This window comes from Rhinopithecus roxellana, chromosome 4 (genome assembly GCF_007565055.1).
Source record: "Rhinopithecus roxellana isolate Shanxi Qingling chromosome 4, ASM756505v1, whole genome shotgun sequence".
Taxonomy (NCBI): domain Eukaryota; kingdom Metazoa; phylum Chordata; class Mammalia; order Primates; family Cercopithecidae; genus Rhinopithecus; species Rhinopithecus roxellana.
This window is the reverse complement of record NC_044552.1, coordinates 131,401,575-131,420,295: the sequence shown is the minus strand read 5'-3', so window position 1 is coordinate 131,420,295 and position 18,721 is coordinate 131,401,575. Positions and strand designations below refer to the sequence as shown.

The following is an 18,721-nucleotide window of genomic DNA, read 5'->3' as shown; positions in this document are numbered from 1 at the left end:
TGCCCCCTCCAGGATATCTCCCCTGGCCACTGTGGCTTTCACTGCTTTTATTCTTCTTGGTATTCCAAGTCATTTTAAATTCCGTAACATGCAATCAGAGATTATCCCATATTGTTTCAGATGGGTGTCACCCAACTAGAATTTGAAGTTTATGTGAAGTTTTTAGGTTAGATTTTTTGGCATGTCCTCTAACTCAGCAATAAGCACACAATCAGCCTCAAAATAAGTATTTTGCATAGGGTCCAACCATAACACTAACCATTCCTATTTCTTTTTTCTTTTCCTTTTTTTTTTTTTTTTTTTTTTTGTGAGACTGAGTCTCACTCTGTCACCCAGGTTGGAGTGCCGTGGGGCGATCTTGGCTCAGTGCAACCTCCACCTCCTGGGTTCAGGTGACCCTCATACCTCAGCCTCCAGAGTAGTGGGTATTACAGACATGTGCCATCACACCCAGCTAATTTTTGTATTTTTAGTAGAGATGGGGCTTCACCATGTTGGCCAAGCTGTCTCGAACTCCCGACCTCAGGTGATCTGCCCACCTTGGCCTCCCAAAGTGCTGGGATTACAGGTGTGAGCACCTGTGCCCAGCCATTCCTATTACTTAAATTTGGTAGTTCTGAGACAATTTGTTTCATATTAACATAACTTTTACTGCAGTTATCTAATATTGATACAAAAACTCAATTCTGAAAAGCACACAAATACTTAAATGACAAAATAAGGCAATTTTAAGACAGCTACATGTCTTTATTACATAAACATTATAATATTTCTCATAGGAGTTGGTCTTCAATTTGCTTGTTGCTTTTGCAGAATGTCAAATATCTATAGAAAATGTCTAATTATTTATGAAACAAACATTCCCCTGTACCCGCCTCCCAAAAAACCTCATTGCCTACAATTCCCAACCAGATTCCTGAGAAAAATAATAGGATTTGTTTATTTTATAGCATCATACATAAATTTTCTTTCAAGATATAAAAAAGGACAGACTTCTAAAACATTAATCTCCTTTTGTTTACAAACTTCTATAAAAATACATTAAGTATGTTCAAATGTTTGTTCTTTCACTTTATATTCCAGTTTACCAGAAACAAAAAATCGCAGTACATAAAAGATATGTGAACCACATTAATCTTGCAGTAATACAATGTCAACATCATCATGAACACCTTGCAGAAGCAGCTCTCCTGAATACGTTACAATCTTCCTTCGTTTTGCAGCTTTGAGAGTTCCTACCAATGCTTCAAAGAGGTTGGCACATTTATCGTCTCGGAAGAGGACCCCAAATTTCACGCTTAACTTTCCATCAGCATCTAATTTGAGAAAATACATTGTTAGCAAATGTAAAGTCTGTGTCTTACCGTCAAGTATGGCAGATTTACAAAATCTTTAATACATTTCTAACTATGGGCTATCCAAGATTACAATTTAACATTTAACAGTCATAAATTCAACATATTCTCTTCCCAGATCCAAAAAGTAATGGAATAAATACATGTTATATGCCTCTTAGCCTTAGGATTATCCAAAGACTGAGAACCAAGAAACATTCACAAAAGTTGAATGTGCTACAGTGCTAATATTGCAGATAAATGTCCCTCTATTTTTATTTGTTAATTGTTATGTGAGTTTTTGAATCAATAAAGACTACAAATAAAATAGAAAACCAGGATCAAGAGCAGTGTTTCTCTAAGTGTGTTCTGAACACCCGGAATCCCCAGGGTGGGAGTGGGGGCTCCTTAAAAATGCATTATCATCAGCCATTTATCAGGACCACTGAATCTGAATTCCTGGTAGTAGACTCAGAAATCTGTATTTCATATGAGCCCTAGATTATCTTATTTGGAGGCCAGTTTTTAACATAGACATTGAAAGTTAAGATAGACCAAAAGTGGATCTGCTGTTAAAAATCAATAACCTGAAAACCTGGAGACAAGAGTAATCTGGGAGACACCTCCCTATCCTTGGGTGATTCCTTTGATCACTTGACTGAATCCCTGATCCCTTCCTACCCCTCTACTGCAGGTTCTTCCCTTCCAAAGCTACACCCACGGTCAAGAGGATGGCCATCACAGTGAGGAGAGGACCATTTCTTGACCAAAGGTTCTTGAGTGCCCACACTCCCTGGCGAGAACTTCTGACTGGCTGCTTGGCAAACTCCTACTGTGAGCACAGCACTGTGTTAAGACGCCAGAGACAGATATAAGGAAGGAGAGAATTGCTTTCGAACTTTCAAAGCAATGACTCAGTCCCATGAGGAAATAAGAAATATACATATAACAAGTTAAAGCAACAATACAAAGCAGTATGTGATTGGATGCCAAATGAGAAGCAAAGAAAATACATCCCGGCCGAGTGCAGTGGCTCATGCCTGTAATCCCAGCACTTTAGGAGGCCAAGGTAGGAGGATACCTTGAGCCCAGAAGTTTGACACCAACCTGAGCAACATACTGAGCCCATCTCTCTCCTAAAAAAATAAAATAAAAATAGCTGGGTGTGGTGGAGTGCACCTGTGATCCCAGCTACTCAGGAGGCTGAAGCAGAGGGCTGTTTGAGCCCAGGAGTTCGAGGCTGCAGTGAGCCATGACCATGCTAGTGCACTCCAGCCTGGGCAACAGAGTGAGACCCTGTCTCAATAAAAAAAGAAGAAAAAAAGAAAATATATTTTACAGTTTAGAGGAGGGCAAGATGTCTTTGGGCAAGAATGGTAAGGAAGACTTCATGGAGGAGGCAGTACCTCTTCCGGACTTGAAAGGAGACAATAACCTGGAGCTTTTTTCTTTTTCCTCAGCTTCATTGTGATGATATGCACGGAGCTTTTCAAAAACCTAACAGTCCTCAGTGGAAATCTCTGCCATCTACTAGTCGTTTGGCCTTGGGCAACTTGTTTAAAGCTCCCTAAGCCTTGGCTTCCTCCTGTGTAAAATGGGGACCTGAACATCTTTTTCTCGGTGCTGCCAGGAGACACAGTTCGAAAGCACTCGGCACACTGCCTGGCACACACTGAGCAGACCATCAGCAACCAGGGGCTCTGCTGTGACTGACACAAATAGGGATAGTGTGCCAAGCCACAGGCAAGGCTAAAAATGAGTAAGGTGGCTGGGGGAACAGTGACCAGCGTGAGTAGTTTACTCACCTGAAGTAGATCGCCTAAGATGAGAAGGAGGATGAAAGATGTTCTAAAGGGAAAACAGGGAATCTGACCATGTTTGGCCTGGAAAGCAAAGATGCACCTCTTTGGTTTTTCAACTTCTACCTGCATGACACTGTGTGCAACAGGAACCTATCACTGATTACAGATAGAAGTGGAGCTGCTGGTAACCTCAGGCAAGTCCTCCAAGCTCTCTGAACTTCAGGTATCCATCAAATGAGGGTAAAAATACCTCTCACAGGGCTGTTGCAAGGATTAACAGACATAATAAAGAAAAAGCCTTTTATAGAGTGCCCAGCATACAGTAAATTCTCAACTTTGGTTAAAATTTTTAAAGGCACCAGAGACAGAAACCTGGGTGTAATCTTGGAGTTCTCATGCCCCCTCATCCCTCAATCTGACAAATGTTTGGGTGATTCCACCTTCTTTGTGTCGTCTGTGACTACTGCCTTTCCTCTCCAATGACAGTTAATTCCTTGGTTCAGGTCCTAAGTGTTTCTCACCTGCGTCACTGCAAGCTGCTGAGAACTCCATACCAGCCTCCTTTTCTGCATTTTTGCCCCTCAAAACATCCTCCACATGGGTGCGGAAGAAAAAATGTGGAAGAAGCTTTATGAGATGCAAAGCTCATTGTTACTCTTCTACTTTAATCCCTCTTTCTTTCTTTTTTCTTTTTTTGAGACAGGGTGTTGATCTGTTGCCCAGGCTGGAGGGCAGTTCTGTGATCATAGCTCACTGCAACCTCGAACTCCTGGACTCAAGAGATCCTCTTGAGCCTTCCAAGCCTCCCACGTAGCTGGGACTGCAGGCATGCGCCACCACACCTAATTTATTTTTATTTTTAATAGCGACGAGGTCTCGAACTCCTGGGCTCAAGCATTTCTCCTACCTTGGCCTCCCAAAGTGCTGGGATTACAGGTGTGAGCCACCTCATCAAGCCTACTTTAATATTTCAATGGCTCCCTGTGACCTTCTAAATAAAGAGAAGTCCACGGCCTCGCAGAAGAGGTACTTCATCCTCTGGCCTTGCATCTACCACTTGCCTGGCCTTCTGCCGTATCACTGCATGTACCTTCTGATTCAGTCACAATGACCTGCTTGCTGTGCCTAAGATGATATGACAGATCCTGCCTTTGTAACAGTGCCCATGTTCAGTCATCTGCCCAGAAACCCAGAAACTTTTTCCTAGCTAAATGATTTTTCTTCAGGAATGAATTCAAATGCCGCCTTTTCTAGAAGTCCTTCACGAGCCCCTCAGTTGAGTGAATAGCTCTTCTTATAAAACTGAGTATATATCTATCAAGTGTTCACCATCATTTATAGTATTAATAGCTAACATTTATTGAGTACTTGCTATGATCCAGAACTGTTCGATGCATTTTACAGTCATTAAAATTCACTTAATCTGTATTTCATGGAAGATAAGACACAACTGATTGCAAGAAGCATCATTATTTCATATTACAATTAAACTGCCAATTTAACCATAGCATGCCATGTACTATATGATGCATTTTTATTTGAGAGATTTATTTTTTTTTATTTTGAGTTTCCTTCTTGTTGCCCAGACTGGAGTGCAATGGTGTGGTCTTGGCTCACTGCAACCTCTGCCTCCCAGGTTCAAGCGATTCTCCTGCCTCAGCCTCCCAAGTAGCTGGGATTACAAGCACCCACCACCACGCCCAGCTAATGTTCGTATGTTTAGTAGAGACAAGGTTTCACCATGTTAGCCAAGCTGGTCTCGAGCTCCTGACCTCAGGCAATCTGCCTGTGTTGGCCTCCCAAAGTGCTGAGATTATAGGCGTGAGCCACCGCACCCGGCCTATTTTAGAGATTTTTTTAATGTGAAGAAATGTGTCCTTGAAGTAGAGTATTATTGCTTTACAAACAAGGAAAACAAGGCACAGAAAAATTTAGTAAAGTAGCCAAGGTCACACAGCAAGTATGTAGAGGAGCTGGGATTCATTTTCACAGAGTCCAACTTTACAGCCCATGTTAATTACTTCCCTCTAGGTACTTCCAGTTTGTCTGCCTTTCAGCTACCTAAAGAGAACCTCAAAGATGGAGATGGAATTTTGTTTATTTTTACATCTCCAGCACTTGAGCACAAAGGGGACACTAAAAAAAAATTTGTTGAATGGAAGAATTTAAATATCCAAGTGCTCTCTCCCCATTTAATCTTTTTCACTATATGAAAAATGAGACTTTAAAGAATTTGACTTTGAATGAAAAGATAAAACTAAATTCATCAGTTTTCATCTTGAGCTCATAATATGTAGATTAAGGCAAAATCACTCCAGATACAACTTAAATAATTAACCATAACACATTCAAAGATTACACATATCTACATATGCTTTCAAACTCAGTAAGTCATCTTTTGCCAGGGATGAGAAAGTCAAGGTATCCTGATGAAGCTGCAAAATTAAAAGTATTTCCATGCTTATAGAAGTTATGATAATTATCTTAAGTCTTCTAATGTGAAAGCTGCTAATTTTGAAGTGGAATTTCAGTTTGCCTTACCAGAATAATGACTAGTACTGTAAAGGTTAGAATTTAAAAACTAACTGAATATGACCAATAAACACTAGGTTGACATGGATACAGAAAAGAAAATCCTACAAATCTTTAGAAATATGCCTTTAACACCTATAACTATCCAAACAACAGTAATGCACGGCTGGGCCCAGTGGCTCACGTCTACAATCCCAGCACTTTGGAAGGCTGAGGCGGGTGGATCACAAGAGGCCAGGAGTTCAAGACCAGTCTGGCCAACATGGCGAAATACTGTCTCTAGTAAAAATACAAAAATCAGCCAGGAGTGGTGGCGGATGCCTGTAATCCCAGCTACTCAAGAGGCTGAGGCAGGAGAATTGTTTGAACCCAGGAGGCAGAGGTTGCAGTGAGCCAAGATCACACCATTGCACTCCAGCGTGGGTAACAGAGCAAGACTTTGTCTCAGAAAAAAAAAAAAGAAAAGAAAAGAAAAAGAAAAAAACAATAATAATGCTGCCAAGAGTAAGATGACCTCACTGAGCTCAGGAAAAAAACAGGAGTGTGGGAGGAAGAACAGGAGGGGCATCACTGTGGAAAATAAGACTCATCAGGCCTCCATCAAGTGGGTGTGGTGAAATGGGTGGGAGAAAAATTGAGTTAGGGAAGATTGTTGATTTCTTTGATTAGGAAACTAAACACATCATGGCCAGACGAAGTGGCTCATGCCTGTAATCCCAACACTTTGGGAGGCCGAGGCAGACGGACCACTTGAGGCCAGAAGTTCGAGACCAGCCCGGTCAACATGGCAAAACCCCATCTCTACTGAAAATACAAAACTTAACCAGGCGTGCTGATGGACACCTGTAATACCAGCTACCAGGGAGGCTGAGGCACAAGAATCGCCTGAACCTAGAAGACAAGAGGTTGCAGTGAGCCAAGATGGTGCCACTGCACTCCAGCCCGGGCGACAGAGCGAGACTCCGTCTCAAAAAAGAAACTAAATAAATTACATTTTCCAATGTCTTCTCAGTGTTCTCTTCAAACAATACATTCATTCCCATTCCAAAACCAACTCATGGATTTCCCCCTAAACTGACCTGCCCTACACTTCAAAGTCCTACCTGAGATGCAAGACTTCACTGAGTGCCCCCAACTACTACAACTTCCAATAATCTATTTTGAAGGGACCATATTGCATGTCAGCACTTCATAGTTCAGCATACCATTTTTTTTTCTGATAATTGCCTCATGAGTTTTTTATTGTTTTTCTTTTTGTTTTGAGATAGGGTCTCACTCTGTCCCACAGGATGGAGTGCAATGGCTTCAACACAGCTCACTGCAGCCTCAACGTCCTGAGCTCATGCAATCCTCCTGCCTCAGCCTCCAGTACAGCTGGGACCACAGTTGTATGCCACCATGCCTGGCTAATTTTTCAATTTTTTTGTAGAGATGGGATCCTACTTTGTTGCCCAGGCTGGTCTTGAATTCCTGGGCTTACATGATCCTCCCACCTTGGCCTCCTGATGTGCTAGGATTACAGGCCTGAGCCATGGCACCTGGACTATGAGATTTTATTTGTTTTCATCAACTAAGTAGTAAAATCCCTGAGGAAAAGGAACACACTTTATACCACTTGTACTACACAGTTATTAGCACATATAGATACTCAATAAGTATTAACTGATCATATGATTCAACTCACTTAGTTGTTGACTACCTTAGGACTTAAGAGTCCACACCAACTTTAAAATGCCTCATTTATCTTTTCTTGGTACATTTCAGTAATGATGACTTGGGTTTGATATAGAAATAGAGTGACTAAGACAAAAAAAGAGGGAGTAATAGGAAGTAATAGGAGTAATAGGCCTAAAGTAATAGGCCCCAGAAGATATCCATGTCCAATCTCTAGAATCTATATGTTACCTCACATGGCAAAAGGGACTTTTCAGATACAATTCAATTAAGGACTCCACGACAGGGAGGAATCCTAGATTACCTGGGTGAGCCCAGTGTAATCCAAAAAGTCCTTAAAACAGAAGAGGGAGGCAGGCCAGGCATGGTGGCTCACATCCGTAATCCCAGCACTTTGGGAGGCCGAGGCAGGTGGATCACTTAAGGCCAGGAGTTCAAGACCAGCCTGGCCAACATGGTGAAACCCCATCTCTTTTATGTTTGCTTGTTTGTTTGTTTGTTTTGTGAGACGGAGTCTTGCCCCACTGCCCAGACTGGAGTGCAGTGGCGCAATCTTGGCGCAACCTCCGCCTCCCGGGTTCAAGAGATTCTCCTGCCTCAACCTCCCCAGTAGCTGGGATTACAGGCACACGCCACCACACCCGGCTAATTTTTTTTTTTTTGTATCTTTAGTAGAGACAGGGTTTCACCATGTTGGCCAGGCTGGCCTCGAACTCTTGACCTCGTGATCCAACTGCCTTGGCCTCCCAAAGTGCTGGGATTACAGGCGTGAGCCACCGCACCTGGCCAGTGAAACCCCATCCTAATAAAAATACAAGAAACTGGGCTGGGTGTGGTGGCTCACACCTGTAATCAAGCATTTTGGGAGGCCGAGGTGGATGGATCACCTGAGGTCAGGAGTTCAAGACCAGCCTGGCCAACATGGTGAAACCTCATCTCTACTAAAACTACAAAAATGAGCTGAGCATGGTGGCAGGTGCCTATAATTCCAGCTACTCGGGAGGCTGAGGCAGGAGAATCGCTTGAACCCGGGAGGTGGGAGGTTACAGTGAGCCGAGATTGCACCACTGCACTCCAACCTAAGCAACAGAGTAAGATTCTGTCTCAAACAAACAAACTTAAAAGAAAAAGTGGAGGAGGTTGATGTGATGCAACGTGTGGACTCAATCAGCTCCTGCTCGCTTTAAGACAGAGAAAGGGGACCATGAGCCAAGGCCACCTCTAGAAGCTGGAAAAGGCAAGGAAACTGATTCCCTCCTGGAACCTATAGAAAGGAGTCCCCTGCCAACACCTTAATCTTACTCCAGCAAGACCCTTGTCAAACTCCTGACCTACAGAACTCTTAAGATATTACATGTGTTGTTTTACATCACTAAATTTGTGGCAATCTGTTACAGCAGGAACAGAAAACCATTGCAGGGGACATTTGATATTAATGGCTTAATGGAATTTTCCAAGTCTGTCCTGTTACTTCAAAGGATTTGTGATTCATGAACAGACAGTGCTTTAAGAAGAATCAAACTATAATGACACAAACCTTGAGAGCTTCTGAGGGACTTTCTAGAACGGGTTTTCACTTACATGATGTAATTTTAAAACTTCCAGTCCTATTATCCTAGTTGTTGCTGAATACATCTATTATTCTTATTATTTTCAAAATGTTCCCCAAATTCTTGCATGTCTCATCTGAGATGTACCAAATACCTAAAGCCACAAGTATAATAGTAATTTTCATTAAAACTTAGGAAGAAGACGCGAATACTACCCATTTTGCATGTCACTATCTTCAAGGAAGCTGCCTAGTTATTGCTGAAGAAAAAGATAATTGTTCTTAAACACTACCTAAAGGATGATTTATTTTAGTTATCTTACTTAATACCTGATTATACAAAACTCAAGATTTGAGATTTGGAGAAAATAAAGACAATTTAGTATAATTTAGTATAATTTCAATGTAAGTCCGTAGTCATTTACAAGTGTGTAAAATGATGACATTTTAGATAAGATGATTTTAAAAAAGAAGTTTGTAAAATGATGGCAGAACAAAGCAGAAAACATGAATTTTAATAATATGATAAGTAAAAATTTGAATATGATTCAATTACCAAATTTCAATGTAGTCAGATGAAAGAAGCTTAGTAATTTGCTTTCTATTGAAAAAATAATGAAATATCTCAACCATTCTCTGTATCAGAATCACAATACCCCAAAAGCCCTGTGTCTCCAGATATCACTTCCTGGCTAAGGGCAGTTACCACCTGGGGCTGTGGGCAGAGCTGCCATACCTCTGTCCTGAACCCCTGGGTGACCCCTTCTAGGCTTCTCCAGCATGCCAGTCTCACCTGTTCAAGGTAAAGCCACGAGAAATACTCTATCTCCGTTAGATACTTACTTTTTGAACCCAAACGATGAATTTCCTCCACCAAGAGGTTAACCTCATGATCCACATTCATTGCTGCCTGGGAGAGAAAAAGGAAGTCTAAATTATCACCATTACATTCCATTAAGCACATCCAAATCCAAGGGCCCTTTGTCTTGTTCATGTCGCATTTGTCACTATTAATTTACCATGTCCCTTTTCCTAAAAATATTTGTGTGATGCATGTGGCACTGAAGTGTCCCCATTTTCCCTCTACCTTTGTAACCGCCCCCTTAGCTGCCTGCACTCCTATTCTCCACATCTGTGGGGGAGAATACAGACATTCTCCTTGCCCCCACGATTCACTCTGAGTAGGTCTTCTTCATGGTACCCTGCTAGGCACCGAAAATACAAAAGGTGTGTAGCACAGGATCTGCCCTCAGGGATCTCACATTCTAAAGGCAAATGAGGGCCTGCAATGAAGAGCAATGTGACAAATACTCTTTGAGTGGTGGGTCCAAGGCATATGGAAGCACAAAGGAGTAAGCAGCAGGAGGCTTCTTGGGAGGTCACTGGGGAGGAGTGGTCCAGCATGACAGGTAGGGTAGGGCACTCTATACAGGAGGAAATGCATACGTAAAGCAAGGCAACAAAGGAGAAAACGCACAGCACACTTGAGGCAGGCCTAAGCTAGGGGCTGGACACCCCAGAATAAACTGACACACACTCCCTGCTCTTCAGGAGCCAGTCTAGTGGGGGAGGCAGATCAATACAACAGCAATTTTATTGTGTTTTGTTTTTTGTTTTTTGTTTTTTTTTTTTTTGAGGCGGAGTCTTGCTCTGTCGCCCAAGCTGGAGTGCAGTGGCCGGAACTCAGCTCACTGCAAGCTCCGCCTCCCGGGTTCCCGCCATTCTCCTGCCTCAGCCTCCGGAGTAGCTGGGACTACAGGCGTCTGCCACCTCGCCCGGCTAGTTTTTTGTATTTTTTAGTAGAGACGGGGTTTCACCGTGTTAGCCAGGATGGTCTCGATCTCCTGACCTCGTGATCCGCCCGTCTCGGCCTCCCAAAGTGCTGGGATTACACGCTTGAGCCACCACGCCCGGCCACAACAGCAATTTTAATACCATCCTGTCAATCCAGTGACATACAGGGACATCATGGCCTTAAATCCGATTGCAATAAATAGCTTGTGGTGAAGATCATTCATCTGCAGATAAGGAGTTCAGAATAAAACAGAAGTTGAGCCTTTCCTTGGCTCACTAAGTCCTCCAACAGCTGGGTTCTGCACACTGTTCTAGCCTCTTCCACCCCCTTGAACTCTAGGCTGTAGCCACATGGGACTTTTTAATCTCTCAAATGCCCCTTGCTCTCTCTCTCACCTCCAGCCTTCACACACACTATGGCTTCAATTCAGACTATAGCTATTCCTCTTTCCAGGGGCTAATTCACACACATCCTGCTCCAGCTTAAATAAAAGCCTTCCCTGAAACCCTGGAGAAGCAGTACTCCCTCACTGTGTTCCCATAGCACCGTGCCCCTCATTTCACCCAATTGGAATTACATTTCTGGACTTTCACTACCACAGGGTAAGCTCCCCTCTGCAGGGAATTGACTATAATGCTCACTGTTGTATCATGTCTGGCACTAAGAGTAGAGGGTAAAGAAATATTGACCTCATGAACTGAAAAGAACACACAAAGGCATGAGAGGGATTGGAAGTACACCTGCAGGATGTCAGGAAGTATGAGCAACCGGGTAGAAGATGCATCAGTTCAGTCTGTTTTCAAATCATAATTTTTTCAAATCAAATAAGGGACCAAAAAGGTGGAGTTGTGTGTATGGTTTCCTTCGGGGTGATAATTTGCAAGAAACAACTTTATCCATATGGATTGTAACTAATTCTTGCTAGCTGTTAAAAACAAGAGTGACACCTATGACTATATACTACCTGCTTACATGATATTGATTGGGACACTAGATTTTCTATCTGCTAATTATTAAAAGTGCCACTGCCATCTGCTCTGTTGCTTGTGTGAATATTATAATTTAAGAAGCTTAGATTGTAATAAAACATAAAATATTCAATTAAATGCATCTTCATAAAACTTAATATGAAAACTTATAGTGTTCAAATATTGGGGACTTTGTGTTGGTGAAGTCATATCTATAACATTATATGCAATTCAAGACATAGTTTAAGAGCGATACTAAAAAGCTAAAATATACACAGAGTACATAGCCACTAAGCCTGAACACCATGCCATGAGAATAAAAGTAGGAAAAAACTATTAGTAGCAGTGTAGTGGGCAACTGTTGTTTTGTCTACCCAGCACCCATTTCCCATTCTGGCACCGGCAGTCTAAGTTTTGTTTGGATAAAGCCTTTCCCTCCTTACGCTAAATCCATGTATCCTGGGTAGAGCCTTACCCTGGGCTCCAGAGGCAGGTCAGAGCCAGAATAATTGGTTTGAGGCATAAGGTAGCTGAGCCCATCCAGAACAATTAGGTTCAGCCCTGTGATTTTGCTAGGACTATTAGTAAAACGACACTCTCCTTCCACTTGGTTCTAACATATTAGTTTATAGTCCCTGATGTCAATGGCCACCATATGAGAACCGCTGGCCAGGAATAAAGCTAACACAAAGAAATGTCCAGTCATATAACAATGGCTGAGCCTGTATAAGACCCTGGACTTTCCAACTACGTGAACCAGTATCTTTCCTCTTTTTGCTTGTGTTGGTTTGACTGAGTTTCTATTACTTGCACTCTAAAGAAGTTAGCTTAGAGAAGAACTGCTGCTTTAAAAACAAAACAAAACTAAACTAAAGCTCTTTTTTATGTACTTTATGAATAGACTTTGTGTTCCTCTACTGGGTAAGATGGATAAGTGTAATAGAAAGGCAGATTTGAGAGCCATATAAAAAAGTTCTCTAGCAATTAAAATTGCCCAACAATGAATAAAGTTTGCACCCTGTTCCTAGAAACATTCATGCAGACATAGTAAGGATCTGTGAGGGATGATGAGGAAATTAGCCTGTACTGGACAGAGGGAGAATGAAAATGTCCAAAGAAATTAAGGAACTCCCCAATTCTCTGATTCTCTGATTCCCGACCCCCTAGAAAGATGTTACCTCTTTAACACCCTTCTTCACTCCTTCCTCCCAACACCAGCAACACACTTCAGACTTAGCTCTCATTGAATAATGAGAATCAAAGGGGAAATCCATCTATTATATATAGCATGCATACCTGCATTATATTAAGCAAATGTACGTTTATCTAATTTTAAGCATGGACGCCAACCAGCGTTTCTTTATACTTAATTACACATCACACTCCTTATCTGCGTTAATTCATGTAGTTCTAAGAACCTTACAAGGCATTTATTTATCCCCATTTGAAGGATAACGAAACAGGGGTTAATGCCCCACAACTAAATGCTGTTTCTACCACACGGTGGTGGCTCTTCTTTCCCCCCTTCCTCTTCCTCTTTTGCCATTACGCAAATACACTAAATATAATAGTGAGTGGGATTTACATGAAATGTGACATGCTGAGCTCTTACCAAGGCAAAATACTTACAAAGTAAGAAAGGCTCCCTGCCCAGACCACTATAAATAGGAAAATAACAGGTTTAGAAACAATTGCTAGCATACTTAATTTGACATGTTTTATTTATTTATTATTTAGGAAGGAGAGGGACAAAGGGGGAAAAAAATACCTATTGTGACACAATCCTTGAAAGACCCATAGCCTTTTATAATAAGGACAGAATCCCAGGACTGCAGTGCGCAAAATGTAGAACAATGAAGGGGGTGGAGGGATGAAGAGAGGTTGACGGATATAAATACACAGAAGAAGTAAGACCCGACGTTGCATTGATCAGTGGGGTGACTATAGTTCACATTAATGGCTTGTACACTTCCAAATGGCTAAAAGCAAATAAGCTGAATGTTCCTAGCATAAAGAAGAGACCAATATTTAAGGTGATGGATATCCCAATTACCCTGATTTGGTTGTATGAACGTAACACATTCTCACGAGTACCGTGAAACTCTGTCTAAGGAAAAAAAAAAAAAAAAAGAACAATGAGGAGAGGTGAGAAGCAGAGCAAGTCTAAGGGGAAGAGCTTAATGGTGAGCGGCTGGACCAGAAGACAAGAAAATGCTCCAGGGAAGGCGAGGCAGATGCCGGCCGGGCACTCTAATTGTCGCAGAATCGATTTAGGCTTTGTGCGTGGGAAACACAAAGGAAGAGTAAAGTCGGAGGACTGGGCAGAATGCGAAACCCACCATCAATACACACTTTAGAATATATTTCAGGACCCTCAGGGGATTGTTATTTTTCAAAAGTTTGGAGGCAATGCATGGAAATTTTCTAATATCCAAGGAAATAAAGCCTACTGGAATAGGTATGTCTGGAACCAGGAACCAACTTTACACACTCCGGCTGGGCACGTTTTCTCAGCCCTCCTTCGCAATCGCGGACAAGCAGCTGGTGCGGGTGAAAGGATGACTGGGCTCCTTCCTCCCTCCGGTCTGGGGCGCGCTCACTCCATATTTGGCCATCCTGCTCCCAGTTTGGGGTTCTGCCTGGTAGAGGTCCCTTAACCCCGTGCCCTGCAGCCCATCATCACACGGTCAGCGCCGGCACCGGTGCAGGGCTGGGGAGCGCCAGGCTGGGCCCCCAGTTGCGGGGCTGCACCGCTGGCGCCCGGGAAGGGCCGCGTCCCGGAAGCCTTTGTCTCCGCAGCTCCCCGCCCGGCGCCGCGGGTCCGTCTCCCCCGTGGCCCGGGCATCCCGAAGCGCCGAAAGAGCGAGCGCCCAAACCAGGAGAGGAAAACGGACCCTGCCCCGGGCTCCAGGAGCCCCTGGTGTCCCCTCACGACTCTGCACCCCCTGACCTGGAGCGCACAGAGCCGCACCCACCTCCGGCGCTGTAGAGTCCACTGCCCTGAGGCCACCACGTTCCCTGGGGCAGTCTCTCTCCTTGCCCCAGCCCTTCCCCACCCTGCTCTGCAGAACTGGCTCCTGAACCACCGCCAAGTGCAAAGCCGACACGTCGCACCGCGGTAAAAAAGCGTTCCATTTCTGCTGGCTTCCCAGTCCGCCCCCGACCGGCGAAACGTCACGTGAGCCGAGTGCGGAAGTCGGCCCGAGAGGTGGGGGCGTGGGCGGCGCGCGCCTCCTGGGACCCCAGCCCTCTGGGTCTCAGCGCAGCCGGTCGCAGCCTCCGCGCGCCCTGGGCCCCTTCCCGGCCCCCTCCTGACCCCCTCCCGACCCAACTCTCACCGCAGCCCGCAGTGCCGGGCGGCGCACCCCGGACACCCGGTCCATCCCTGCTACCTAAGCCACATCTGCCCGGGCGCTCACGCACCTCTCTGCCCTGTTTTCCTTCCCGCCGGAGAACTGGCGCCGCGTGGGTCCGGACCCGGGTACCTTCAGTGCACTGGGGAGAGTGAGGCCAAGAAAGGAAGTGGCTGAGGCAAAGAGAAAGACGGCTGTGGAGGAGGAGGAGCAGGGTAGGGGGAAAAGTAAGTGTTTCTGCGCTCAAGAAAGGGGCCGCCCACACTCCCAGGGACAAGCCTATGAGGAGGAAACTCAGGGGAGGAGACGTTTCAAGAAAGGAGCTGACTCCAGACAGGTGGAGCGCCCTGGGCTCCTAGGAAAACGGGTCCGGAGCCTCGATTACCCCACCTTTCCACCGTGCTACTCAGAGCCAAGGATCCCAGGATCTGCAGCTGATCCTGGGCGTCGATTTCCTGCAGGATATCTCTCCCAACGTAAGAAACAAAGCGCCCCCGAATTGCTGAAGGCAGCTAGAAAGAACGTGGCATTCATGGGTTCCGGACGCCGGGGGCCTCCAGAAAACTACGACTCATGACTTGAAAATGGCTTAATTCGCAAAAACAAAATGCAATTTTGAAAGCCAATTTGTTAGACTGCAAAGAAATTTGACTTAGACATAGGTAGTTGTTGACCCTGGATCAGTATCGGTTTCTTCCCTTGTTCATTCATTATTTCCTACATTTAACTTCATAATTCAATTTATTCAGACTCCCTTTGTTTTAGTCACTGTTATTTTAATATATGCGTGTGTGAGAGAGAGATGCTTGCCCTACCCAGAGTCCCTTTGGAAAGGAAACAGTTACCCAAACTATTTCTAGAGCAGGGTTTGCACAAATAACTACAAAAAACGTTCCTTACTCCTCCCCACGCCCAGCCCAGCTAGTTGAAATTAAGAGCGATCACGTGACCCAGGAGCGCACAATCCATAAGGTATTCATCATCCTGTGAGGTGGCCTGGAACAAACAGTTCTCATCAAACACGGGCTCTGACAATTAGTAAGCAGATCAGACTCTCCCTTGGAAATGGAAAGTGGAGAATGCAGAGACCGAGTCATCTGATGTAATAGAAAGGTTGGAACTAAGAGAGGATAAGGCAGAAGGGGCCAAAATGGGCTTCGGGATGCAAAACATTTGAGTAAGCAGAAACCAATAGAATGTAGCAGCAGGTTGGGGAGGCACAAGTGGTAGAAACCAGTCAAAGACAAGCTGAGACCAAGTGATGGAAGAAGAGCAAGGAAGACCTGCTTCCCAGGGACATGTGAGTGTCAAGTTCCCTGGGGCTGCACTGGATCCATCCACTTCCCATGCTTCATTCTAGTCTTTAGAGTGAACGCCTGTCTCTTGGGTGTGACTGAATGAGTCTCGTTCTGTAATCTTCAACAAAGGTCTGAATCTTGTAAGTGTCTCATGGCAGATAAAGTTTAAGGTGACTCCTAGATCTTTTAAGACCTATTTTTTTATTTTACTTGTTTTATATTGTTACCAAAAGGATTGAGGCCTATTTTTTTCTCACCAAAAGAAAGCCAAGAAGTTATAGTTTATATCTTTCACAGTTGACATAAGGCAAAAAATTATAATTCAGGCCGGGCGCGGTGGCTCAAGCCTGTAATCCCAGCACTTTGGGAGGCCGAGACGGGCGGATCATGAGGTCAGGAGATCGAGACCATCCTGGCTAACACGGTGAAACCCCGTCTCTACTAAAAAATACAAAAAACTAGCCGGGCGAGGTGGCGGGCGCCTGTAGTCCCAGCTACTCGGGAGGCTGAGGCAGGAGAATGGCATAAACCCGGGAGGCGGAGCTTGCAGTGAGCTGAGATCCGCCACTGCACTCCAGCCCCGGCGACAGAGTGAGACTCTGCCTCAAAAAAAAAAAAAAAAAAAAAATTATAATTCAATAAAAATATATTTAGCAATTATCCAAACAGGACCTCGCTATTTTGGCCTGTGACAGGGATCACAATTCATCAGTCAGATAATATCCAATGAAAGGAATAATGAGTCTGGAGTGTACCACTTCTGTTATGATTAAGCAGTTAGGATTGTCCTAATTGCCAACCAAAGAAAAAGAAATAGGTTACTTTCCCTAAAGAAGTAAACATCCTTGTTAGTATAAAAATAAACTCACCCAAAAAAATACTGTGTTTACACATATGCTAAACTAAGTATAACGCAAACTTTATGTTAATCTACAAGGAATTACAATGTAAGAAAGTTGTTTTGTCGGCTGGGCGCGGTGGCTCATGCCTGTAATCCCAACACTTTGGGAGGCCAAGGTGGGCGGATCACCTGAGGTCAGGAGTTCAAGACCAGCCTGCCCAACATGATGAAACCCCATCTCTACTAAAAATACAAAAATTAGCCGGGTATAGTGGCATGTGCTTGTAATCCCAGCTACTCTGGAGGCTGAGGGAGGAGAATCACTAGAACCCGGGAGACGAAGGTTGCAGTGACCCAAAATCGTGCCACTGCACTCTAGCTTGGGCGACAGAGTGAGACTGCATCTCAAAAAAAAGAAGAAAAGAAAAGAAAAAAGAAAGCTGTTTTGATAAAAGAAATATTTAAAAATTTTAGCTAATATTTTTCATATCAAATCCTACTCCTTCAATTTCCAAATGGACTTTTGTTATCTTTTCTTATTCCCTCAGGAATATCATCATGTACAATGTAAGCAATGTGGAAGTTTAACCTACAAAGAAAATATAATTTATCAAATTAAAGAGTATTTAATATATTTTAAATAAAAGTGCCAACCACAAAGTGCCAATACTAAATGGTCCAAAGTAGTCCATGACCTGTTCTTTGTCAAACAGAACTGAAAGTAATGTACATTTGAAATATTAAGACAATCCTTATCCATGTATTTAATTGCATAGTATGGACCAGCACTATCCAAAGGAAATAAAATTGTGAACAACACATCCAATTTAAAATTTCTAGTAGCCACATTTTTTTTAAAAAGATGAGATTTGTTTTAATATGTTTTATTTCACCCAGTATATCCAAAATACTATCATTTCAACCTGTAATGGATACTTTGAAATTATTAATAAGATATTGTACATTCTTTATTTCGTACTAAATATTGTAAGTCTATTTTGTATTTTACATTTACCCAACATTTCAGGTGTTCAATAACCTTCTATGGCTAGTGGCTACTGTATTAGACAGTGTAGCGATAGACAATTCCAGAATAAAGCATTATATTATATTGCTAATACTTTACTTAAAAACTTATTACATGTTCCTGGAATGAGAAAAATAACACTATGATATTTAAAAGCTCATGGAAAATCAAAGTCATTATTTTTAAAATGCAATTGTCTCTACCGTAGTGAATAGAAAAAAAATTTCTATTTCTTCCTCTTTCTTAAAGGATCTCTAGGATGGCAATTCCATCCTGGGCACACACCCAACAGAAAAGGGAGATATATTCACCAAGAGATATGTACGAAATATTCACAGGAGCACCAACTATGCATAATATTTCTTTCTTCTTCTTCCTCTTCTTTTTTCTTTTTTGAGATGAAGTTTCACTCTTGTCACCCAGGCTGGAGAGCAGTGGCACAATCTTGACTCACTGCAACCTCAGCCTCCCAGGTTCAAGCGATTCTCCTGCCTCAGCCTCCTGAGTAGCTGGGATTACAGACATGCACCACCACATCCAGTTAATCT

The 18,721-nt window shown here is 43.3% G+C and overlaps 1 protein-coding gene across 2 annotated transcripts; it reads right to left on the bottom strand.

Annotated features, from left to right (window-relative positions):
• Positions 1 to 724: 724 nt before the first annotated feature.
• On the bottom strand, positions 725 to 15,266 carry ABRACL (ABRA C-terminal like). Of its 2 annotated transcripts, none has more exons than XM_010379519.2 (3): positions 15,078 to 15,266; positions 9,735 to 9,801; positions 725 to 1,316 (listed from the first exon to the last, which is right to left on the bottom strand). In XM_010379519.2, exons 2-3 carry the CDS (start codon positions 9,793 to 9,795, stop codon positions 1,132 to 1,134), a joined length of 246 nt encoding a protein of 81 aa, XP_010377821.1. In that variant the 5' UTR covers positions 9,796 to 9,801; positions 15,078 to 15,266; the 3' UTR covers positions 725 to 1,131. The 2 variants fall into 2 exon arrangements, with proteins under 2 accessions (XP_010377821.1, XP_030785239.1); XM_030929379.1 differs by lacking the exon at positions 15,078 to 15,266 and adding an exon at positions 14,630 to 14,821.
• Positions 15,267 to 18,721: the final 3,455 nt, after the last annotated feature.